The 26,702-nt window shown below is 33.5% G+C and overlaps 2 protein-coding genes across 2 annotated transcripts; both read right to left on the bottom strand.

Annotated features, from left to right (window-relative positions):
• On the bottom strand, nt 727–13,523 carry LOC107631365 (kinesin-like protein KIN-14B). The gene is made up of 23 exons (XM_016334794.2): nt 12,850–13,523; nt 11,563–11,686; nt 11,000–11,086; nt 10,606–10,776; nt 10,406–10,512; nt 9,681–9,812; nt 9,381–9,559; nt 8,896–9,057; nt 8,602–8,693; nt 8,134–8,285; nt 7,680–7,853; nt 6,970–7,116; nt 5,764–5,952; nt 5,544–5,615; nt 4,508–4,563; nt 4,187–4,412; nt 3,906–4,097; nt 3,232–3,423; nt 2,479–2,829; nt 2,185–2,283; nt 1,703–1,843; nt 1,456–1,614; nt 727–1,353 (listed from the first exon to the last, which is right to left on the bottom strand). Exons 1-23 carry the CDS (start codon nt 13,060–13,062, stop codon nt 919–921), a joined length of 3,852 nt encoding a protein of 1,283 aa, XP_016190280.1. The 5' UTR covers nt 13,063–13,523; the 3' UTR covers nt 727–918.
• On the bottom strand, nt 15,306–18,601 carry LOC107631366 (uncharacterized protein At4g38062). The gene is made up of 2 exons (XM_016334795.2): nt 18,332–18,601; nt 15,306–17,889 (listed from the first exon to the last, which is right to left on the bottom strand). The coding sequence occupies exon 2, from the start codon at nt 17,885–17,887 to the stop codon at nt 15,542–15,544; it is 2,346 nt and encodes a 781-aa protein (XP_016190281.1). The 5' UTR covers nt 17,888–17,889; nt 18,332–18,601; the 3' UTR covers nt 15,306–15,541.

Genomic DNA, 26,702 nt, shown 5'->3' with positions numbered 1-26,702 from the left:
AGTTTTTTCTGTTTTCTAAATTTTGTAAAAAAAAAAATAAAAACAAAATTTTATTATTTTCATTTTTTTTTTTACAAAATTCAAAAAATAAAAAATACTAAAAATAAAAACAAAAAAAAAACAAAAAATAAAAATATAAACCAAACACCCCCTAAGAGTTTCACTCATTTTCTGTTTTTTAACACTGGAGATTCTGTTATTTCGGTAAAATAGTAGAAAAAATATTGTTGACTTTTTTTTCTCATGGATAACACTCGTGTCCATCTCGCTTCCAAATAATTAGTGAGGATTCCCAAATTTATATAGCCACATGAGCCCCCCAATTGCTAAGGGTTAATGAGTTTTAATAGTCAAATGTTCATTTTCATTTGCTTTATGTCTTATAAATTTTAGTTAAATTGTTCAGTAACTTAAAAATTAAAAACTAAATATTATCCTTTGCATAAAACTAACTATTAAGTTTGGCCCCTCTTATCAATTCAGTCTAACTACCCCTTTTTATTGATGTATTTTTTTAGGAAGTGATTTTGTCAACCAATGATTATGCTATATTGAAACATTAAGCAATTTATGTTCCTGGTTTTGACATAACATTTTCTCAATATATGTCCAAAAGGATTAACAGGTGAACAGTACATTTCTTGGGTCGGATACTCATGAACTTCCTTCACGTGGTATAAGCCATATTAATAACTGGGCTGTCAAAACTTAAAACTCAAAAGCTCGGAAGTAAAAAAAATTGGAAGATAATTACCACTAATAAATTGCAAGAGGGTCGAGTATATGGTACATACATTACATTTGGCCTCCCAAAGAATAAAGCAAACGCAAGACAACAAATATGCAATGCAAACCAAATTGGAGGCACGTATACAACATGGAAGATGAAAACACCTTAACCCTTTGAAGGTTATTTTCTCACCGCCCCTTTTCAAGTTCATTGACCAGATCCTTAAGTGATGGAACCTTTGAAGCCAAGGTCTTATATAATCTAGAATACCGGGCTCGCGTACCATCTGCTGTTCTTGCTAGGGCAAGCAAGCTTAGAGACTCAGGTAGTTCTGCAAATATCTGTTTCATTTCATCCAAACTCATATTTTCCAGTATGGATGGTCTAGGGGCAACCCTCACTATCTCACCACCTTTAGGTTCCTGAACTCGTGCATCAGCTTTAATGACTAGTTCTGAACTAGAGTTTGCTCCACATTTGATTATAAATGGTGAGGAAGTGCCTGTATTGAATTGTAGCACATTCCACTGTGCTACATCAATTTCGGACCCAGAGCCAGGATCCATTGATAACCTACGAGCATGTTGTAGATCTTGAACGGAGTCATCTTCTTCTGGAATTGACTATTCATATGAAATCAAGCCAAATTAATTTTCATGAGTTCATGCACTCAGGTCGGATAATTACGATAAAATTGGTTAAAAACACTTGGGATATTTACATACCTCAACCATTCGACGAGCTTCTGCTATGTTCCTCTGAGCACATGGATGGTCAATCTCAAGGAGTGAAGGCATCTGTTCTGTTAGTTCGTCAAGAGAAGCCAAGAATGTTCTTTTCTTACTTTTGCTCAAGATGTTCACAGAAGAAAGTTTCGTTATATCCTGTTCAAATATGATAGCTTGAATTATTAATAGTTTCCAATCAGTATACTGAATTTCAAAAAATAACTTTGAACAAGAAGATATCAACCTTGACTCGCTTTATTATGCCATCAAGAGAAATGAGAGATGCTAATCGTGCATCCTCGGCTGCAGTAGAAGGATTTTGAATAGATGAACCGCCCTTTTCCAATGTCAATAAAGCCACATCACTTCTCATTTGCTGCAGAATCTGGTGACAAAAAGAATGATGAAATCAATGCCAGCTTCTCATAAGAGAAGAAATTCATTTAACAATAATGCATCATGATCAATTTCTAATTGCGTGTATAAACTTATCCACCACTAACAATGTAATAATATCCACTTGGACTAAATCAACAACCAATGGACATAAAGCCAAGAGTACAAATTAAATAGACATCAACCCATAACCTAGAAAAAAAACTACAGAAAATGAAAATGAAAACCAAGCACAAGAAATCTCTAAGAGTTAAGACCTAGAAGCATGAATTGATCTAACTCGACCACAGGCAAGCAATAATACAACAGTTGAACAACAAAAAGCACCACCTTTCTTCTTTTGTGATCAACAGACTCTAGAGCCGAACGCAGCTTCGCTACTTGTGCCGCATCTTCAGCCTCTTCCATTGCCAAGGTACCAGCAATATCCTGATAACAAGATATCAATGAACACAAGCAACACAAAAAGTGCAATATCAGAAGATGCTGATGAACATAGTAAATCATTTTCTTTTTGTGGTTAATTTGTGTGTTTGTGCGTGCTTTTTTTTTTTTTTTTTTATCAAGAATATTTCAGGTATGCATTTTTCATGTTACTTTACATACATCCAACATGACGCATACCTTCAAGTGTTGTAGTTGAGAAGAATAGACACGTTTTGAATATTCAAATAATAGCTGGCCAAGGGCATCAGTCTGGGGAGGCATAGCAGCACCAAGTCCAGCCGTCCAACCATCCATTATTGCAGTTGAAAGAAGTTCCAACTGACCAGTTGATCCCCCCGAAGCATCATTTGCAGTAACAGATAGGAAGTCAAAGTTCTCTGCAAGCCAGGATCTAATTTGGCGCTGCAGCTCACCTGCTGGGGTATGGACAAAAAGCGCAGCAAGAGCCTTATTTCCAATAGCAAAACTTTTGGCATCCTCGGTAATTTCCCTAAGCTTTCCACCAGTTACCTGCTGTCTCCATATGTCCTGTGCAGTTTATTTCAAATTGAAACTGAATAAACTCAAGAAGAATTTGGGTGTACTTAAGTTCAATAATGATATAATTCTGCTCAGTATGTGCCAGAAAAGAAATGAAAGACAAGCTACCCAGAAACTTAAGAAAAAATGATAAGTCTTCATGGAAACTGATAAAGGCCAACTTTCTCAACCTTTGTTCATCAGCCAATTATTATAATGAAAAGAAAAAAGAACACCAAGAAATGGCAAATGCTTCTATAATCTTCAAAGTGTGAACGGAAGTCACGGAAACAATTAAAACTCCCTTTCAAAAAAGTGTTTTCCGCTCCTCTGCAGCCAATCACTTCTGCTTGTTTGTGCAAATAGAATAATAGAAAGCAAGATTGCATAATGATAGGTAACTGTGGCTACCTCATCAATCCCACGTATCTTCAACACAACAGATGAAAATTTGGACTTCCTATCTGGCTTTAGATTCACTTTAAATCCTTGGATCTGCTCATCAACATATCGCACAGGAGACCTTCCAGGACTACTCGCCCGGCTGGAACTTCTGCTGCGTCCAGTATTAGGCTTCTCAAGAAAGCACTCAACTGGCAAGACCTTCCAATTGAATGTGCAACACTTATCAAATTACCAAAAGTTGCTACCCCACTAGATTAAAATAATAAAATAATAATAATAATAATAATGGCAAAGTATACTTTTTGTCCTTAACTTTTGCAATTTTTTTAAAAAATACTCCTAACGTTTAGTTGCATTCAATTTTATTCCTAACTTTTTTATTTGTATCAAAATTATCCCTGGTCATTAATCCCATGTAAAATATTAGGGATAAAATTAAAAACTTCCAGGGATAGTTTTGATACAAATAAAAAACGTCAGAGACAAAATTGAATGAATAGAAAACATTAGGAACAAAATTGAATGAATCGAAAACGTTAGAAACAAAATTGAATGAAATTAAATGTTAGGAGTATTTTTTAAAAATCACAAACATTAGAGACAAAAAGTATACTTTATCCTAATAAAAAAAGAGAACCAGTGAAGATTTGCTTTAGGGTTTGATCTCAACTTCTTGTTACCTTAATTGATTGTAACTCTGGAGATCTGGCAAGCAAAGATCTTATATACAGGATTCTAACACGGGAAACAAGCATGGTGTCCATTACTCGCTTCGGTTCCATTTTCCTGATAAAAGAGAAAACAGCATCCCTAATTTCAGCAAGTATCTCATGCTCTCGAGAGGCACCAGCTTTGATGACAGCAGCAAGCACCTGCAATAATTTTGGAAAGAACATACCTGCAGATGTTAAAGTTCAGTCTTTTTCAGCAAATAAGTTATGCATAAATCATCCATGCTTACCAGCATCAAAAGCTTGTTTGCACCATCAGAAATGGCAGCATGCCCATCATATTGATCTGGATCAAAGTCATTCAGGGCGGTAGTAAGATATTCACCCGCAGGGGTAGTCTTAACTACTTCGGAGCCAGATTTAACCAAAGCAACTGTGCCATCATTCTTATCAGTGGCCAAAGATGGAGGAGGGACATCCACAGAACGAGATCTTGTATTGTTGCTGGTTCCATTCCTATTTCAATAAATTAAGAACAATCAAGCCAATATTCACACGCCAAACAAACAAACCACAACAGAAAAACTTAGAAGAAACAAAGTAGACTGTACCTCCCGATATCTTGAGGCTGAACATTAACCAATCCCCGAGATAATGGACTTGACAGCTGAAAAGAAAGTACCAATTTCAGAGAGACAAAAATACCATATGGATAGCACAGAAGCATGATCATTGATTAACAATGCAAATATGGTCGGGTTATTGTGTGGTTGTGTTATCTATGATACCTCGTACATATCTACATACTACCATATGTTTCTGATTTTGTGATTAATCAAACTAAAGCAAACCCTGATGGAACACAAGAGCCTCTCTAGCTGGAAGAAAGAATCCAGATTAAATATCAAAAGTTCTTCACCATCAAAAACATTTATTTGTGCACACAGACATGTTCAGCTATTATGTTGCAATTCGATCATTTCAAGCACAATAATCAAAAGAATGCAACAGGATTTTGTGCAAATGAACTGTGGAAGTTATAATTATAAGTGTTGAGGAATACAATTATTCACGTGTTTCTATCCAACCATTTGAACCTGTTAGTTGAATGATTCTGATTCAAATGCATATGTTATATCAAGGGCGGAGAGTTGGCGAAGACTTCGAAAGTCTATCTAGACCTTTTCCCTAGGCAATGAGACTCATACATCTGCTTAGGATTGAATGATGACTTAAAGCATGAACTTTGATTAACAAGACATGTATGGCACAATAACAATAATAGGATAAAATCTAATACTCTATTATGAACAATCTTTCTTAAAAGCTTATGCTGTTATATAAAGACATATGAGTTATTTTATATTTGACAAAGCTTCTGAGAGAGATGATTAGATTATTCAAGACATGATATTAAAGTTTCTATGACTAAGCAGTCGTTCAATCCTTATTTTCCTCTATTCTTCTAAAGAAGCTCTTGCAAGAGCCAAGAGGGATGAGTTACAACATAAAACCATTCATGTGCTTTTTACCGATAGTTTAAACTTTTGGAAAGATAGCTCAAGACAAAAGGTTTGAAAGAAAGTCCCCTTTACTAAATAACATTTCATTGTGATGGTATGCAGTCAATAAATGGAACCTTCCTACCTGAGGTGATTGAGCAGCAGATGTTTTCTGAGTTAATCTATCAAACAGTTTCTCATTTTCCTCATGCAACCTCTGCAAAACATCAAACATCAAACCTCGTGCTAAACTTCTGGTACAATTGTATAAGAGACTAGAGAAAATGATAGCAAAGATCAAAGAAGTCAAGTAATAACCAAACATTAATAGGAAAAACAGACACAATTTATCTGGTATAGCACACCTCAATAAGAGCATCACGTTTCTTGAGTTCCTCTTCTAGTTTTTTAGTTACTGCAGAAGAATCCACAGCATCTGCAGTTGGCCTGGTATTGGGCAGGGCTTCAGATTCTGGTTCTGAGGCAGAAGTTGACCTAGTTTTGCTCAGCTTAACAGCCTCATTAAGTTGAGTTTCAAGGGTTTTAATTTTATCCTATGTCATGGAAGAAAACAGAACCCATAAATTATCTCACAAGCATTAAAAAAAAAATTAGAAAAAAAAAAGAAAAAGAGAAAAAGAAGATGGTAACATACATTTGGGACTACTGATTAACTCAACTTGAACTTAATTGTGTGAAAATTCGGATAATCCAGAAAATGACATAATTGAATGTGAACAAAGTAACATAAGGACGATAAATATGCACAGTGACTGATTTGTGGCAAAAAGGGGTGCTCCTACTGTCCTACAGTTTCGTGCTACAAAAGACAGCCAGTACCCACATAATTGAGATTTTGACTAAACATAGCACTTGTCAGCATGCCATAGAAGCAATCATAAAGAAGAAAACCAAAACTCCAGCAGAGTAGAGAGTGAATGAGAATAAAGGCAAATAAAATAAAAAAGTAACAAAAGCATGCCAGATTCCGAAAACATATCAAATAAACTATTGTATTCTATCATAATCAAGTCTCTAAAAAGGCCATTACAGTCTGTACGTTTTACTATTGAGGGAAAATAAATAATCAATAAAACATAATTCTCTACCATTTAAAGTCTAACAACTTCGTAAATGAAACGTAGAAAAGACAAACAATATTCAAGCACTGACCTAATTGACAAAATAAGAGCGAAAATAACAAAATAGAAAAAACCTACAAGCAGAAAATCATTTTCTTAGCTTTCATAGCTTTGCAAATAGAAATAATCTCAGATTATCTCCCCCCATCTCAACCGAAAATAAAGAACCCATAAGCAGGTGAAATTCAATGAAGAAACCACAAGAATATAAAATTCAATTACGAAAGATAAATATGAAAGGCAAAGCACCAACCGAAAAACATGGATATGCATTCATTCTACGTAAATGGATCCCATCCCTTTTTGGCATTATTTAGACCATTTTAACTTTCTATTAGGAAACTGTCAATAAAATGCTAAGAAACAGGACTTATACTCAAGAAATTCCTAATGAATATTTTGTGCATATTAGAATTATATATGACAAACCTGCAAAGTTTGGATTGTTGAATCTTGCTGTTGTATCTGCAACTTCTGATCTTGCTCCAACTCTAACAGTTGAGCAACTTGATTTCGAAGCTGACTATTTTGTTCTTTCTCTATCTTATGTTTATCCGACAGCAAAATATGCTCTGACTGCAAACCCAAAAAATAAAGGATGTATTCTTTGACAAGCCTAAAGCCTTCATATTCAAAGCATAAAATCCATTCTTGAAAAAATGTATGAATGTTTGTAAAATATAGAGCACATATTGCAACATGATATCTATGCCGTTCAACGAAACAAAGTACATGTCATTAATCTTTTTGAACATTTGAAAAAATAGTTTAAGAGAAAAATAAAAGAAGAAAAAACTGGCATTATGTTGGTTTAAGAAAAACGAAAACAGTAAAACTATGGTATTCTTATCATTTAAAGGAACAGAAACATTTGGCAAAAACACTCACCAGACCTCGGTAAAAACCCAACCCAGAAGTGATATCAGAAAATTCAAAATGATGGAATTGATAGAATCTTTGTTATTATGTACCCGAGAAACTCATTTAATGTTGCACATGTTTACTAACATCTTGCAGCAGGAAAATTATATAATCAGTCAATAGATGTAGATGTAACATGGAGAAAACAAAATTGTCACCAAATAACCTGTCAGTACACAGAACTGGAAAACAAACACTAACAGATTAAATTGCCAAACCTTCAAATCTGTCTGCAAAGCAGAAGAAACTTTCCACGCCTTCTGTACTTCATTGAAGAGTAAAACACACTGATCATTTGCGTCTTTAAGTGCTTGCTTGAGCCGCAGACCCTCTTGCTTCAGGTCATGGATTTCTTTTTCGTTATCATACAACTCCTTACGGGCATCATTTGCCTATAAAAAACCATGATGCAGACTATTAATTAAGTTCTACATGCACTCTCCATTATCTACTCTTCCAACTGAGCAACTAGATTTCCTATACATGTTCATCATAAAGTGAAAAAAATGTAATGCAATACCACAATGGCTCGGTCCACATAAAATTTAATCTGAATTAATATATCATAGTTATTGTGATAATTATAAGATGTCTCCGATAAATAGTCACTATTGGTTAAAGAAGATCAAAATAGAATTTATTATCATTTTCCAAGAAGGAGTGGAAACTTACAATGTCTCTCCACTTCTTTATTGTATCTCGGTTCCCAAGACTTAATACAGCATTTCGAGCTCTGGTAGAGAAATTGAGAGATAATAATGTCTCAGATAAGTTTGAAAAATTTGGACACACATTAACAATCATCAAGGTTTTTGAACTCCCCCCTACAAACATAAAAAAAAAACTGTCAAAATGATATCGTGTGCCTCAAACTGATCATAAAGAAATGATTCCAAGTTACAATGATGAAAAAATCTAATATTAATGCCAAATTACAGCAACATGTAAAATATTCAAGTATTTGGCAAGATAGATCATAAGAATGATAAAACCATATCCTGCTGGTTAAATATTATTCACACCTCAGCAGACAATTCTGTATCACCATTACATGATATCTCTATAAAGTGTAACAACCTAAAGATCAAATATATTGCAGCACAAGATCACAAATAAAATGTGGGAAGGAAAAATCAATACCAAGTGAATCAGCAAGGAGGTTTGTTAACACAGAATTTTCGTAAGGAATGACATCCTTCTTTGATGTTAAAGAAGATAAAACATCACCCAATCTGAAAAAGAAATTTTTAAATGCCACAAGAAGTTAGACACCGAAATATCTTGCCACACAACATTCTTTTGCTAAATTTGCCCAAAAACATGAATATGAATAGCGAAGGAAACACATATTTGATGTAAAAGGGGGCAGGCATCAAGCAAAATTGTAAATAAAGGTAACTTTGAAAAAATAAGTACTGTATTGAAATTACATACGCTGAAAGTGACTTCATAACATGCAGCAAATCTGTGACACGCTCACCACTATCATCTTCTGTTATTGAACCTTCACTTCCAGCCAAGTCAACCAAAGAGAGTTTGCTATATGAATTTTCACCGGTGATCATATTGTTGTAAAATATGTGTATTGTGACAATCCTAATACGGCAAATTATGAAATCCATAGAGATGAATTAGTGTATAGCAAGCTTAGAAGACCTGATCCTATCCTATTACAATGTATGCATGCAATAGGGTAGATGTATGTAATGTGATATATTTGAAAGAAATATAATGTTACAAGGTTCAGTCCTTAAAACCTTTAGCATAGTATATCGAAGCATAGACAATGAAACATAATGCTAAGGATTTAGGGTGAAGCTATGCTACCAATGAAGTTTATAACGCAAGTTAAAACAGCACAAATATAGTCAGACTACAATATAATCATGCAAAGCGTGAGCATGGAATTTAGACCATACAAATGAGATACATTAATCTTTGATAAATCATTTCCTCGACTCTGAAATGCGGCTTTCAAAGACCTAGAGAACTCCAGAGGGTTGTCAACTTTTTCCTGAACCAGTTCTACAAAACATTCAGGTGATCCGAAGCAGAGTTTAGGCATACTTTTTCCTGACTCCAAAAGCAGGTCTGTTGTCTGAAAGCACATAAAGAAGACTATAAGAAAACCATAATAATCCTAATTAAACAAAAAACAAGGATGCGGACCCCAGTAACAACAGAAATGTGTGCCTGGCTAAGTCAAAACAGAAAGAGACCTGTTCATTGTAGAGCTCACAAACTGTAACGCCAAATTTATATTGAGAAGTAGAGGTTGTATCTGAATTGGCTAAATCAAACAACTCCTCAAAACATCGTGCATATAAACCTCGATCATAGCTTGATCCTTCCTAAGAACAATCAATGAAGATCAAATAAGCAACTGGGCAGGCCAAACATTATTGATTTGAAGTAAACAGTCATGTAGTAATATAAATAATTTCAGCCATTGAATATCCATTTGTAACAATGGTGAGTCTCACTCCACTGCAAAAACTAGTTTAAGGGGGATAGATTGTCAAAGCTATTACAAAAGCTATCGTGACCATATGCCTAGCTGGTGTGGGACAGTGGGACACATCCTTAACATCCAGAACTACACATATGGACTGAGAAATCTATCAGATTGCACATCTGCAAGTGGCCCAATCTAAAGCATAAAATAGGCTTTTATACCATCTTTGAATTGAAAGCCTAACTCTACAACCAAAAGCTTACCTAATGGGAAAAATTATCCAAGTTATTATAAAGGTTATCTTTGCCATGTCTAGCCAATGTGAGACTTGACACATTCCAATATTTAGTCAACTCTGAATTTGGAAAAACTTGTACAAATTCATTCTTTTTTTATTTTTTTTTTAGTTTTAAGGGGAGGTGATCTGCACCTGCACGCACAAAGAAGAAAGAAAGAAAGAAAGAAAGAAAGAAAGAAAGAAAAAGCAACCATAGTATGTGTCTTTCCAGAATGGGTTTGTCCATATGCAAATATGGAAACATTATATCCATCCAAAGCTGACTGCACCAGTGGTTGAACATCATTGAATAATTCAGCTGCAAATAGAGTATAAAAGGTAAGATAAATAAGATGCATATCAGACATTACCAGGGTTTGAACTCCAAAAGGGGGAAAAGGAACCATTTTACCTTGTCCAACATGAGGTCCATAGACCCGGTCAAATTCAAAATCTTTCTTTGTATTGGACAAAGATTCATCACCAGTATTTACACGAATTGTGTAGTCATCTGGAAATTCAACAACTGAGGGACCTTCATCTTCAAATGACGGCCTTGTCCGGCAAAATACTCGAATATTTCCTGCAAAACATTAACAGCCACATCAATGTTTTCAGCTCAGTAAAGTTTACTTTTGAATTATGCTTAAATAACAAGAGGTCATGCATCCAACTAATCTTGAATTCCAGTTATCGTATATGCAAATTTGAAATAAACAATGTATTTGGGACACAACGTGACAACAGACAAAGTGCATATTAGGAAACAACCCACGACCAAATGAAAACTTACAGATAGCAATTACCTTTAGATGTCAATAAATCATTGAACAATCTCCTTTTCTCATTGATTATTGGAGATATTCTTGCTTCAGTTTCAAGCGCAACTTGATCTGGAATTCACAAGCGGACAATGAAATTAAAAAATTGATGATAGAAAACCATAAAGACAAATTACGTCTCAAAAATGGTACAATCAGTATATCAAAATTTTTATTGTGAACGAAGGTCAGCACAACGTAAAAAAAAAAAAAAAAAAAAAAAAAAAAAAAAAAAAAAAGAAAAAAACCAAAAAAAAAAAAGAAAAAATAAGTTACCAAATAAAATGTTAAAGGATAACAAATTTTGCACAACTCCAAGAAACTAAATGCATTTTTGAGATAAAAAGGTGCCATATTTCTCATTATGTTATGATCAAACCCTGTGAGTGTGTAAAACCAGGATTCCCAGTTCCCATAGAGCATAAGTCTCAATAGTCAAAGAAATTAAGTTATCCAATCAAGCAAAAAAGTTCATGTTGGTGTAAAATCCCAAAACTTTTACTAGTCTAGCATAACCTGCCAACGGTCAACACAAGTCAGTTTCTTACCTAGCTTTCGGGTTTTCTCAGCAAGAACACCAAGATATCGTGTAACTCGATCAAGTTTTGCATTTGAATATTCTTGAAGTTCACTCACTTCATGTCTGAGCTGCAAATGGTCTTCTTTAGCAAGCTGCACAAAGTATCTGATGATACTGTTAGCACATGACTTGAACAGAGTTGCAAAGGATACCACATAAAAGGATAATTCAACCAGCAGGACTGGCCTGAAAGAAGGAACCACTATTTAAATAGTATAAAATATATTCTAGATATTATTATCTCCTGCAACCATTTATTTTTCTTTTGTATGAATGGTGGTACCAAGGTTCGAATCCAATGCAAAGCACAAGTCCAAAACACTTTATTGACACAATCTGTCCTTAAGCAGAAAAGAGCTTCATAATTCATTTTATAAGATACAAGTATTTGACTACATAACAACCCAGTTGTTTAGCTTACATTTGTTACATATCATATAAAGGAAACAGATTAAATTGTAGAACATAGACCACTAGCACCGTGCTACAAAGTTTTCTAAATGGTGGCAAGCAACGATCCTTATTATATAACAATATTAAACTGCACTATTACATCTTCAAATTGTCCAAACCAGCACTTTGTTGGATCTAAACTTTCTTTCCCCGAAATTCTCCATGGCCATATTGTTCCTACATCAACACACCCTAGGACTAAATTCATAATTTGCAACATCCATCCGGAAGTTAATTGAGGTTCACCCATTGACAACGGAGAATTTGTGCCCACACCTATGTTTGCATAATCAAGAAAAGCCAAATCCTCTATCAAACACATAAATGAGTCATGAGCGCACTCCCCTCATCTTACCGAGAAGATATATTCACCTACCACTAACTACAAAATCCAATTGCAATTTCTGATGTCAAATTGCCATACTACTGTGAAATTCTACAAGAATCCTCAAATGCTGCACCCGTAAAGGAAGTTGTACATGAATTATAGCTTACTTTACACACTAAACCCATCCTCCTTAGTTTCTTCGATTCAAATTCACCTGTCGAAATGAAAGTATTCGTACAAAGGCACATGCAGCACCTTCACATCACATGATGCACCTCAAGCACAATCAAAGCAACTACTGAAACAAGCTAGAATCACAGCACAGACCTAAACTAAAACACTGCCGTTACAAGCACTCGCATCTCGGCAGAACAAACCAGAAAAACTAAAATATCAGCGACCGGAATGAATGAGCAGAACAAGAAGAAAAAACAGCTGGCTACAGTAAGAGATGAAAGTGAAAAAACGCATGACCTTGAGCTTTTCCTGCAGGCGCTGAACCTTGGATGCCGTGGACTGCTTTGACTGCGGAGGAAGAACAGACGAGGGCGAAACGGAGTAGCGCCTCACAAGTGGCGCAGTAGGTTTCCGATCGCCTTGATCGACCGGCGGCGAGGACGACGGCGAGGACTTCCAAGGCTCGAATCCGGTGACATCCCAGCTCCAGCGGTTCTTGTGTTCCGCCATTGCTCCCTCCCTCTGCTTTTTGCCTTTTTCCCTCAGACTCAGATTTCGAAGCTTCAAATTTGAAACCAACAATAGAGTGGAACAAAATACAATACACCACTGTATACAATTTTAATTGAAAAGAAAAAGAAAAAGAAAAAGAAATTTAAATAAGGATAGCTTTTTTTTAAATTTGTATTCTAATTTTAATTTTATGATGATAATTACATGGTGTTGGTTCGTAGTACTAATATATTTCTTTTTGGATTGTTGTTTCTTTTTTGTTGTGCGAGCGATAATAAATGGAGGGAGTGTGTTTGGTTTCGTTTGGGAGGGAGAACGGCGTCGTTTTGGAATGGAATTGTGGGTGTTGGGCTTCTATGGGTCACAAATATTCTGCGCTTCATGTTTGTTCACCCTTCGCTCTCAAGTATATTTATTACGCGCTGTTTCTTTGTTCTGTTTTTGAAGGATATAAGCCTAAGGCACAAAAAGTAAAGCATGTGAGGAGTGAAGTGTCAATATTGAACTGAACTGAATGCGCTGGATGAATTGATTTATGGCTGCGTGTTTTGGGGGTTGTTAAGGGCTCCCTCTTGCCTTCGCCTTCGCCTTCACGTTAAATATTTTACTTGACAAATTGAAAATGAAAAAAGGAATATCAATGAAACGGCCTCTCATATATGTTAGAAGTTTCTTGACATGGATATTTTGTCCTTTTTATGTACAACAATGTGTCTATTTTATGGTATAAAATTGGACTAGAGTGCTGCTTAGCCATCGGAAAGAGATACTTAGCATATTTGTTTTATGTTTTAACAGCTTAGAGTGATAACATGCCATAAAACATAATTTCCATACTCCATACTGCCATTGTTGAACGCTTCGTATTATGGAAAGTCTTGTCCAAGTTTTAATTTACTTTAACTTAAATTTACCAAAAATATAAAATGCCTTAGATTTCTTTTTATATTCAACACCTCTTGGATTAAATCTTAAATGTTATTCTCTATGATTATTATATAGGGGTTAAAAAATCAGTATATCATGCTTGATTTTCTGTAGAGAATCTCCATAGTCCATACTATAGTTTGGATTAAGGCTAAAATCATACTTTTAGTAATATATTATTTTGATCTATAGATATTTCATGCAGAGAGCACCATAGACCATAGCAGCAAAATTGAGAAACAAAACTCAACTATAGGAAGTTGCTTTTATACATAAATAAGAACTCGGATACATTATTATAAATATTTGTAGACCAAAATCAAACATGACATTTCTTTTATATGTGTATATATATATATATCCTAGATTTAACGTAAAATAAATAGAAGCTGCACATTATTCCTTCTTTGATTTTGAGAGAGCTTTCTTCCTCTGTGCAATCATGTATGTATACACGTGAGTACAATCTGAATAAAAAATTATGCTATCCAATCAGTGAAAGATATCTTAAATGAAACTAATTAGTTGTAAGAATGATGTTGAATTTCATGCCTGGAAGGCTGGAACATAGATTCACAATGCAATAATTGCAGCATGAAAGTAATCAAATGATGAGTTTCATTTGTTTGGCATCCTTATGCAATACTTCTCAGATGTCTGAAAGACTGAAACATAGTTCTACCAGAATTAACCATCAGCAACATAAATCATAACCTTTATGGCTGCTTATGGTTATTGTCTTTAACATGGAATTATAGAAACAGTAGATAATAAATACATTTAAAAAAAATAGAGATGGAAAATATTTTAATGTTCAGTACTTAATGTATAATTGTATATGAGGCCAACTTCACAACTTATGCCTGCTGGATTGGGAGGGGGCGAGAGAGAGAGAGAGAGATGTAACTAAGTAACTTCATACCTAAGCCACAAAAGTCATGACCAGTATTGATCCTAATTAATGTTTGTTTTTCTCCAAACAATGCCCTACTTGAAATAGCAAAAGATTTTTCAAAAGAAGAAAGTAGTTTTGAAAGTAATGTTTTGCTATAATAAAGGTGCTGAAACGAATTCAAAGTATTATACAATGTTTTGCTATAATTTAGAAAGACACAGACTTTTCTTTTTTTTTTTAAGTTGGTTTACTTTTTTCGGTATATGCTTATAATATTTATTTTTCAGAATCAATAAAGAGATTTATTTGGTTGGCACGATAAAGAGATACTTTGAAATGAAAAAAATAGATGATACATTATTGAGTTAGTTATATATTTACTTAGTTCTCACTAAATAAATAAATCACAATGTAATGATAACAACAAATCCATTGTTTGCATTGTTCACAACATAGTTCAATATGACAAAAATATAATCATATTGAGATAGAACATTGTTTTCATACAGGACAAGTTAGATATTGAGTTTGTTAAATAGGTATCTAGTGGAAGAGAGAAATAAAAAAGGTTTAGCAGCATCACAAATACTCAGTGGAACAGTGAATTCCATTTGCAATTCAAAGAAGCAGTCATGCCATGAAACTGCATTGTAGCTAATTGTTGACCTCCTTAAAGGGTGATCTTATATCAGAGGTGACTTCAAGTTTCTTTCTACTTGTAGGAGAATGAATTAACATATTTTCATTTACAAAGAAATGATCATCCTTCTTTGAAATTAATATTCCTCCTTGACCATCATTCTCAAAAGATTGTGCCATGGTCTTGAGCATTTCCATTAATTGAGAGTCTACAGTGGAGAACTCATTGATTTTATCCCCCAATCCCTGAACAAATTGCAACAGATTTTTCCTTTCTAATGACAATCTTGTGACATTTTCCATCAGATTTCTATTCTCAATCATGAGTTTCTGAATCACATCATCTGAGTATTGCACCTTTGTCTCCATTTGATGATTCAATTCCTTCACATGTTCTAACTGTATTATAGCATCCATTTCTGAGGTAACTTCCTTCCTTACTTTCAGCTCTTGGTTCAATTGGTCTATTCTCATCTCTTGCTCCTCCAACTTGTAGACCAAGATATCTTTCTCTTGCTTGAGGCTTTCAGCAACATCTACTTGTGTGAGAAGTGAAGTTTCCAGTTCCCTGCGCACTATGTGGTTCTCTTCAAGATCATTCTTCAAACGTTCAACGATCGACATCCATATCTGCAACTCGAATTCCATTTCATTTCTCACACTTATTGTCTCATCCAATTCAACATTTGCACTGTCTAAAGCATCATGAACTTCTTTAAGCTGGTCTTTCAATTCACATTCCATCTCCATGACCTTATCTTTAAGGATTAGCTGGCATATGTTTGATTCCTCCAACATTTCCATGTGCCTATCAAGTTCATCTTCAAGCGGATGCTGAAGTTCCTTGGAGACTCCAAAGGACTCAACCTGCTTCATTAGACACGCTGCTCTCTCGCGCTCTACATTCATCGCTTTCTGGACACTGATTAAAGCAGCTTCTTTAATCTCCAACTCCTTCATCAGTTGCAGAACCTTCTCTTCTCTCTTCCTGTTCATTACATCCATCTCTTCCTTATAGTTGGCAAGGTTCAATTGAGCCTCAGAAATTCCCTGTCTTAACACTAGCAGCATCACAGACATCTCTTCATTCAGCAACTCCATCTCAATATTCAGAGATTGAGATCTTTCCAACTCCTTCTTCAGCTCTTCTGTTGCTGCAACTTTGGTTTCCAACTCAAACTCGTAGCTATTCAGGTCCTTAGCCAGTTTCTCTAGCTGAGATTTCCATTCTGCTTCTTTAACCTGAAGAGTTGAAGCACACTCTTTATGAGCTTGTTCCAAGTTTTTTAGCTTTGACCGCAGCTTTGACTGAGAATATGTAGCTCCAGCTTCTTGAATTTGAGCTTCCTGTAGTTCCTTGAGGGGAATTCTTAACTCTTGGTTTTCTTGCTCGAGCTTCTCAATTCTGTACTTTGATTCTCTAAGATATGCATCTTTTGTTTTCAGTGCATATCTCAACTCTCCAATATCTTTTTCAAGTCGAGAGCTTAAGCAGTCAAGCTCTGACTTAGCATCCTGGTACTCACTACTAGCATCATCTAGCCGTGCCTTTAAATCTGAAACCTCAACTTGCAGACGTTTTTTCTGGCTTTCTACATGAGCAAGGGCTTGGTGGCATGTCTGTAGCTGATGTTTTAGATCATCAGAAATTCTGATCTGAGAATCTAACTTTTCTTGCAGTGAAGAAATCTCATCAAGCAATGTGGATTTTTCCATGTCCCAGTCTTTCTTGTTGGACCTGAAGTTTTCTTTGAGCTTTTGATGTGCTTCTTCTAGATGCTTAAACTGTTCCTTCTTCCACTTCAATTGATCTTCCACCTTCCTCTTCTCCTCTTCTAACTTCTGTAACATGTCATTTCTTTCTCTTAGCTCTGTGGAAGCTCTTAGGCCTTTCTGCGATTCAGAACCCTTCTTGTTTGAAACTGCAAGATAGCCTTCCAGGCGTTCAATCTCTTGCCTGCATAGATTAATCTGTTGTTCACGGTTCTCCGCCTTCTCATTTGATTCCTCTAAGGTCAATAACAAATCCCTTTTCTCATCTTCCCACTTCTTAAGCTTCTCATTACAATCGGCTCGAAGCTTGTCGTTTGCAGCACTGAGATGTTTGATGACGGACTCCTTTTTATTCAAATCCCCCTTGAGATCTTGGCAAGCCTGATTTGCCTCCGCAATCTCATCCTCCTTTCGAAGCAGTTCATGTTTCCACTCCTCAGCTTTGAGCCTTGCTTCTTGAATCTGGTTGACCTGTGCATTGTGAGATTTCTTCAAGTTCTCAAGTGAATCTGTCTTGGCTCTTAGTTCTGCCTTGAGTCTATCAACTTCAGCTTTAACTTCATCCAGCTCTTCATAAACCTTGTCCATTTCTATATATTTAATTTAATTTGTATAAATGACATTAGCAATGGTAGCAGTGTGCAAATAAAAAAAAACAAGACCAAAAGGCAGTTACTAACATAAGATTTTTTGTAAATATAATATCTTTTCTCTGTAAGTATTCTCTTTGTATTATCTGTAAATATCGCGATTTAAGAGTATTCTTTCCCAGGAAATCTACTATATGACTACATCATATTTCAAGAAACCCTAGTGAGATGGGAATACAAGGAAAAGCATACCGAAATTCACAGACTAACAAACTGTAACCATTTTTCTATAAGCACAAGGGCAGTAACTAACATAATATGACGAAATATATATATAACAAACGCAAAACAACTATGATAATATTGAACAAGAAGATCAAGAATTCAAGATTACAGAGCACAAGTTTCAAGAGCAAAAACGAAGCGGAACACTTAAACTGACCTGAATTATAGATCTGAATAATGCAGCATTTGAAGAAGAAATTGGCAGAAGAAAGTGCTGTGTTGGTGAAACGGAAATTGGAGAAGCAGAAGAGAAATCAGAAGTTACCGTTACTACACTACACTAACCGCTTTTGATGGGAGAAAAAAGAGAAAGTTAATTTGTGGTAGCACTATTATCCGCCTATCCGGCTTTTCAAATGAAAAACTAGCCGTTGATCAAAGATTTGTTCTCTCTCACTCTCGTTTCTTTTACGGACCTTAGGCATGTCTTGTTTTTTTTTTTTTTGTGTGTCGTGCTTAGTCATGACTTTTTTAATTGGGTCAATATATTGGGCTCAAGTTCGGGGCATAGCCCAGTTCATCTATAGTGAGCCCACACATGAATTATGCACTTATGCCACTGAAAAAAAATGTCCAAAAAAAGGCTGCAGAAAAATCGTAAAAAATTACTGGTTTGTGCATGCAGCAACTCATTGGTTAGCAGTTTAAATGAAGCTTCAATTCGCAAGATTGTAACAGATTAGTCTTTAACCTATCGAGTTAAAAATACCGTAAAAAACAAAAATAATAATAATAACTAGTCTAACTTTTCGCCTTTTCAAGAGATAACATGCACCATCCTATGTGAACATTATTATCAACTATACCTTATAAGCTGAAATCATTGATGTCAACCCAAGTAATGGCGAACAATGTTTTATTATAATACACAAGACTTATAATAAAAATCGAGTAAATAGTCAAAATCGTCATTGAAAGATATTTCGATCTCTATTTTCGTTTTCGAAAGATAAAATTATCAAATTTATTCCCAAAAGATAACCAATCTGGTCGCGTTAATCCTTCTATCTCCTGCGCTGAGGTGGTTAACGCTCGCTGACATGGCCTGTTAACTGCCAGTGTGACACTCGCTTAGTGTACCCTTTTGTTGCTGATAATATAAGTTTATTAGATCAATTCAAATCAGTCCCTAAATCCATGAACCCTGATCCCAAATCCAAAGGGAAGAACAAGAAAAACTTTCTCCTTGAGAACGGCAATGACTTGGTCAGGTTTTGGAGGCTTCTAATTTGTGATCTAAATAACATCAGCACCAACTCCCCTCAGCAGAAAATCCAACTCCATTAGTAATAAAGAACCACCTGAACAACAACACAGACAAAAAAAAAAAACATTCTTTTCTTCCCTGAATTCAATTGGCGAAAGGAGAAAAATGAAAGAGACGAAGAACGTACCTAAAAAGGAGAGCTCGTGGGAAACCATGAGAACGAGCTTGGACTTCATGAAATCAGGGGAAGAGGGAGCGTTTCTGAGTTGGAGAGAGGAGCAAATCTGATTGTCTTGGTCTACGAAGTGGTTGTTGTCGGTGGCGATAGTGGTGGTGCAGGGAACGTAGCTGTTGGGTCTGATGAAGAGAACCACAGCAATGGAGAGAGACAAGAATATCACTAACATCTGATTCTAGTTCTAGAGTTCCTACTGCTGCTGGATCTTTGTGTTTCAAAGTCTCATTGCTAACTTGGCCATTAACTGCCTTCATTTCGCAGATCAAACATACTAATTAATCCACAATTCTTAAATTCTACCACAAATACTAATAAATCTACCATCGATGCGCAGGCGATGGCGGCGTTGAAGGCATAGGCAGTGACGCGGGCGGCAGCAAGCACAACCTCGGAACATGGAATCTGCTATGGAGGTGAAGTTCGATTACTTTGGATTTGGGATTAGGGTTCATAGATTTATGGATTGATTTGAATTGATCCAATAAACTTATCTTATCAGCAACAAGAGGGTACACTAACTGAGTGCCACGCTAGTAGTTAACAGGTCATGTCAGCGAGCGTTAGCCACCTCAGCGCAGGAGATGACAGAAGGACTAACACAACCAGGTTAGTTATTTTTTAGAGACGAATTTGATTAATTTTATCTTTCGAAAACGAAAATAAAAATCGAAATATCTTTTAGGGACGATTTTGACTATTAACTCAATAAAAATTAGTCGAGGCATTTAGAAGTAATATTCGTTTTTTTATTTCTTTAGTTGATAATTGTGATGTGATTGATCGAATTATTTAGAGAGTGCATGAATTGTAAATTTCTCCCACTTGTTATCTTATATTCTTCTTATATTATATACTTTGAATCACATACACAAACACATAAATACGAGATACAATGGATACAATACGGTATTGATACGAAAATAAGATGGTTTAAAAATCATAAGACATGATGATATGGCTGTGGTATAATATATTAACTTAGTGTAAAATTAACATGATCAATATAAACCACAAATTAAAAAGGGTGACATAATAATTTAATTTTGGTTAATGTTTGGTTGCTCGAATAAATGGTAGTTTGGATGGAGTCGGATCTGGAGTAACTGGTTGAGGGAAAATCTGGACTTGAGCGCGGACTCCACAAAGAAAAGGGTTGTGTGAGTTATTGGTGGGTTGACGGATGGATCACCTACAAAGACACTTCGATACTAAAATCAGTGTCTATATAATGCGGTGATAAATTACGATAAAAGGTAATGTACTTTTGGAGAGGAGTAGGTCCCTCCCTATTTATACTCTTTACTCGAGTGGATCCTTTCTCTTGAGCCCATCCGTTTAAAAACTTTCGTTAGCTGTCCAAGACTTCAGTAGGTCATGAAGTGGCACGCGGGTCAAATGCCCGACGAATCAGAAATCCGTAAGTGGACCATGGCCCTTATTGAGCCAGACCGAAACAATTAAAAAAATAGTATAAACACACTAAAGTTTATTTGTCATATTGATTATTATTTCGCGGAGAATTATAGTGTACAGATTGGAGGATACAGATATTTTTTTGGAGTTATCTTGTGGTGACAGGTGTCTAGGGAAAGCCGCTTGTTCGCTGAAAGGGGTGACATGAAGCGTGCACGAAGCCGAATAGCTCGTGTTGGGAGGGAATTGGCTCCATTTGGGAAGGAGGTGCTGTGCTTGGATGGGGGGAATTGGGCCCGGTTGGACTGGACTCCATAGTCCATACAAGGCCTTGGATGAAGGTGGGCTGTGAGAAAATCATGGTTGAAAGGGTGGGATGGGTTAAAAGCGTCTCTTAAGTAAGTAACGGGTATATGACCCCTTGACCCGAAAAAAAAAAAGAAATAAATAAATAAAAGATTGCATAACCCAATTGAAAGCAGAAAAAAAAAAATAAAGAGACATTAAAAAATGACTGCAATACCCTTATTAAAAAAAACTAAAATACTTATATTATATATATTAATTTTGAGAATCTTAAATTCTAGTTTTTTACTTTTCTGCCGTCATAGGGTTAAAATTTAGAGTTTTTAATATATATATATATATAGTAGAGACATTTTAGTTATTTTGTATAATAAAAATATTGTAGTCATTTTTTATAAAAAATATTAATTTAATTTAAACCGGTTCAAAATTAATTTATTAGTTTTTTGGCTAAACTAATTTATTCTATCTAATTTTAATAAAAATAACATAATTTAATCAGTTATATGTGTTAAATTTTAATTACTTAAAAACATCTTTAAAAAAAGACGTTTTAAGCATCTTTATTTAAGTGGCTCCAAAAAAAAAAGAAGAGAAAGAATATATGCGCCTGCACGAAATTTTTGGTGACCACTGAAGACTTAGGCTTGGTTTGGTAAAACTTTTTGAAGAGGTGCTTGTGCTTTTTAAAAGCTCAAGCTCCTCATTTTGTGTTTGGTAAATAAAAAAGATCATGTGCTTGTACTTGCAGCTTTTAAAAGATCGGGGTACTTTTGAAAGCACCTAAGATAGAGCTTTTCAAAGTTGGCTTGTGCTTTTCAAAATTTAAAAGTCTAATATAACCTCATATGTTAACTAATTTTTAAATTTAATGCTTGTATTTATGTCTATTATAGTATTTTTAAATTTTAAAAGCTATTTTACCAAATGCAATTGTTGTTGCTTGTGATTATTAAAAGTAATTTTTAATTTGATTTACCAAACATAAATGCTACAACTTTTAAAAAGCCATTTTTTAAAAGTTAGCTTTTATAAGCTACTTTTGAAAAGTAAAAACTTTACCAAACTAAGCCTTAGTTTATTTAGCAGGCAGTAGTTATTTTGGTGTTGTATTCATTATAGGATAATTTTATATGATTTAAAAAATAATGAATAAAGATATGATTGAACAAATATTAAATATCTGAGTAGGCACTATTGGATTTACAGTAAAAATATAATTCATGCAGTATCGCAGGAATGTTGAGATGTAAAAATATGTTGAAGTGAATACAATTTAGCCGCAGTTTAGATGTGTTGATTCTATTTATTTGCTAGAACGTTTACAAAATAAGATAGTGAAATATTCAAATATGTAAGTATACTGGTTGGCGATATAATGACTGAACGCTGTATAAGACGGCTATTTTTTTTAGGTATGGAAGTAAGAGGAGTGATATAATGAAACACTATAATTTTTGGTATTGTACGAAATTGTGGAAGGTATAGAAATCTGACGGTCCAATTAGTGAACCTCAATTTCATTTAATTTTTTTTAACACAAATCGGACAGTCTAATTTGTGTACCATCTACTAATCGGACGGTCCAATTGCTACTTCTCTAATTAAGCGATTTTACATTTGAGAATAACACTGCATCAATCCACATTTTTATAAAAACACCGTTGTAACTCCAATATCAAAAACAAAAAGTTCGTATTTACATTATAGAGTTTGATCACAACTGCAGCAGAATTGAAGCTAAAGTATGTCATTTAATAGCTCATTATTCATTCAGCTTTCACTCTCATAAATCAGTCAATATCCCCTTTTTTAATTTGTGTATCTCGTTTGGTGAAATAACACAGTAACACTATATTAATACCAATAGACAATAACAATATTAATTAGCTAAGACAAAAAATATTAATTAACTAAAATATGAATTTAGTTTTAATTGATATAATTATTTTTTAAAAAATTATGGCATATGCATTTTTTAATTGATGAAAAAAATTGATAACTAATTCTATATAATATATATTAAAGAGAGCTTTTTTCTTGTATAATTCAAAAATAAAAAATAAATTATATAATTTTCTTTAATTCATTTGTAAATTAAAATTGTGAGAGAAATTTTTGAGAACTAGCAACTTTTAGTAGTTTTGATTATTATTTAACTAGCACAAATATTAAATTATTTTTAACAAATAAATTTTATTAATTCATGTATATAAATTTTAAAAAATATAGGTATAAACTGTATTGATTTATGTGTACAAAATCTTAGTAAATATAAATGTAAAATATATATTTTTGTGTGTAAAACGTCTGTAAATATAATTATAAATTATTGTTAGCTAAAAATAATAATATTTGCTAGTAGCGTTGTAACATTGCTCATATTTTAATTCAACTTACTATTTCTCTATCCATAATTCTGTATCTTTTTAATTACTTGTAAATTTTTTTATCCACATATATATATAATGCTTAAAATTGTTAATAATAATACTAATAACATTTTATTTATTCAATTATGAAGTATATTTAAAAATTGGCATTATATTTTCAATTATTTACATACTTATTTAACTATTTTTTCTATTAATCTGCTAAATACTTTTAAAGTCTAATAGTATTTGATTTATATATTGGTACATGTATTAAAATGGCTAAAAATACAAACAAAGAAAAATTTTATAAGAAGAGTCTAATTATACAATGTTTATATACAAATGGTCCTTGGGTGTGACAGTAGGAAAATTGACTTGAATTTTTTTTTAATTTACAATTAAGTGAAATAATTACATGAGCGAAAAAATTTAGAATAAAAAATTGGAGAGTTATGCATTTATAATGTACATTGTCTTTGATTCTTAGAATAAAAAGCACAATTCAACTTTTTTTATAATATTTTTTAATTGTATGTAAATTAATTAAAAAAATATTTTAATTTTTTAAATTAAATTCAAAATTCTAATTTCTATTACAATTAAAAAACTTTAATCCTAAAAATAATTACTTTAGGATATAAAAATTAAATATGAAGATCATGAACTTACCTTTGAATCAATACTTTGTTATTGATTTTATTTAATTAATAAATACTACATACTAGCTAATATGTACAATTTAGATACTGTGACAATAATTAACACAAATAATTTAAAATGAGTTAAAAATGAGATTTTTTAAAAATTATAAGGGAGGAAAGTGTATATTTTATAAATAGAAGAGAGAAAAATATTATTTTAGTATCTCTTAAAAAAAATTTCTTTTAAATTTTACTGAACACATTTTTTAAATTTCTTAAATTTAATAATATCTTAAAGTTAAATCTTAGATTTTATATGTGTAGTTCAGGGATAAAATTATTGAACTTGTACATACCAAGTCAATTAGTGATCAAGTTTAGTTTGAGAAGACTTAATGCAATAATAATATCTAATATTTTTATATTTTTTAATAATTTAAATAATTGTTTAGGGTGAAAATTGTTGAAAAAATAACATGGTGTAACACTATTTTATAAAAAATCATTTACAATGCACCATTAACTACAAACTTCAACCAAAATGTATGGACCACCTCTAATATTGATTTATACTAAAGGAGCAAGCCAACCATTAAGAAATATAAACATAAATGATCATTAAAAAAAATAAGCCACTCTTTTCGCAATAAATATTTAATAAATAATTTTGTGCTGAATAAAATTATACATTTAACTGTCACTCAAAAATTAAAACAGTAATTTATGTGTTTTCAAGCTCTAAATGTACATTCAACTACCACCCTTTTTCTTACTATAACCTGCATCACACTGCTGCATATTGCAACTAACAGAACGCGTGACATTCACTCGTTCAAAACCCGTTCGACTTCACGCCACCAAGCCAGCTCCATTGCATCTTTTATAAGCTTCTGCCACCTCCTCTGAACCAGTTACATAGTGCAACATGGGGCCAATATGTGTCAACACATGAAACAAAATGACAAAAAATCTGTATATTTGTATGAACTTTAATCTGTACACTAGTGCGACCCTTATTTCGCATATGTAGTTTCGATGAATATGCACTCCACTTTGATTGTCTACAAACTTCTCTATATATATATATCAAAATTATAGGCAAGTCTTTGATTTATATACGTTTGAAGAGGATTTATTTGCTTGATCTTAATTGTTAACTATAAAAATACAGCGCAGACAATGCCAAATCCTACGAGCCTAAAATTCCAATTCAACACTTTGTGGAAGTGTTAAGGAAACTATAAGACATTAAATATCTTATATTGTCGTTTATTTGATTGTCTTAGCTACGCCCATGGAGAGTGCCCAAGTGGGGAAGGTAACATACATAAAGCTTCAACAAAATAGCATCCAACGTACCAAAGGAAAAAAAAAAAAAAAAAAAAAGAAAAAGAAAACGGCATCCATCTTTTAGAAAATGCAAGTGGCCACATTAAACATTTCACTTTGCGGCCAATTTGATTATCTTCATCACGTGTAAACCACTACTATAATGATATAATATATAGGTCTAACCGTCTTACTTGATTTTTCTACGATAAGTTTTTCATTAATCTCCAATTGCTCTAATATCAAATAGATAATCTCAAAGAAAAATATCAGATCTATGTATTATGTCAGCTATAGCCTATAAGACGAACAAGGGTAAAACCGAGAACTAAATGAGCATTATTGAACACCTTTTAATTTTAGATCTACGTGATAAAAAATTTCTTCTCCTTTCATTCAAATTTTCCTTTATTTTTTCGCCAAAAGTCCTGGCAACTTTATATTGTGAGAATATTATTACAATTTGCACTAGTTGGATTTTGTGGCCGTATAGTTTTCCACTTTTCCTTTCTTTTCTTTTTTAACCGATAGTTTTTTTTTTCTTTTACCCAATTACTAATGAGCAATAGTCTAAACTAAAGATGCGTGCCTCAATGTGATTTGATGAAGAGAAATTTTAGGGTTGAACAATTAGAAGCAAACTGCAGCAAGACCAATACATGGGATGATGGGAATGATACTAGAAGAAGCAATGTTGGTGGATGAAGGAAAGTGAATGTGAATCAATAGGTATTTAATTTTTTTCAAAAATGCTATTAGTACACAAAAATCAGCCACTAATGTATTTGTATATAAATACATGTGTGGTTTAATTTATTTTCAATGTGTATTTATATTTTAACATATATTTTATACTAATAGCTAACTTTGATAGCTGATTTTAATGTACACATAGTATAATCCAATTTTTTTAGTTAACATATACATAAGCTTATTATTAGTAACGTTTTAGTTTAATATGTGTCTACATGATAAAATTATGAGTTAAAAATTTTTTTATAGAAAAAAATACAAGATTT

This window comes from Arachis ipaensis, chromosome B03 (assembly GCF_000816755.2).
Source record: "Arachis ipaensis cultivar K30076 chromosome B03, Araip1.1, whole genome shotgun sequence".
NCBI classification, from domain to species: Eukaryota; Viridiplantae; Streptophyta; class Magnoliopsida; order Fabales; family Fabaceae; genus Arachis; species Arachis ipaensis.
Note: the sequence above shows the minus strand (reverse complement) of the source record. Positions and strands in the feature narration are given on the sequence as shown.

Excerpts from the sequence above, each read along its gene's own strand:
- LOC107631365 (XM_016334794.2), bottom strand. The coding sequence starts at position 13,062 with ATGGCGGAACACAAGAACCGCTGGAGCTGGGATGTCACCGGATTCGAG. Across the intron at positions 4,098-4,186 it reads CAAACAAGCTTTTGATGCTG|GTGCTTGCTGCTGTCATCAA; the intron begins GTAAGCATGGAT and ends AAATTATTGCAG. Across the intron at positions 1,615-1,702 it reads GCATAATAAAGCGAGTCAAG|GATATAACGAAACTTTCTTC; the intron begins GTTGATATCTTC and ends ATATTTGAACAG.
- LOC107631366 (XM_016334795.2), bottom strand. The coding sequence starts at position 17,887 with ATGGACAAGGTTTATGAAGAGCTGGATGAAGTTAAAGCTGAAGTTGAT.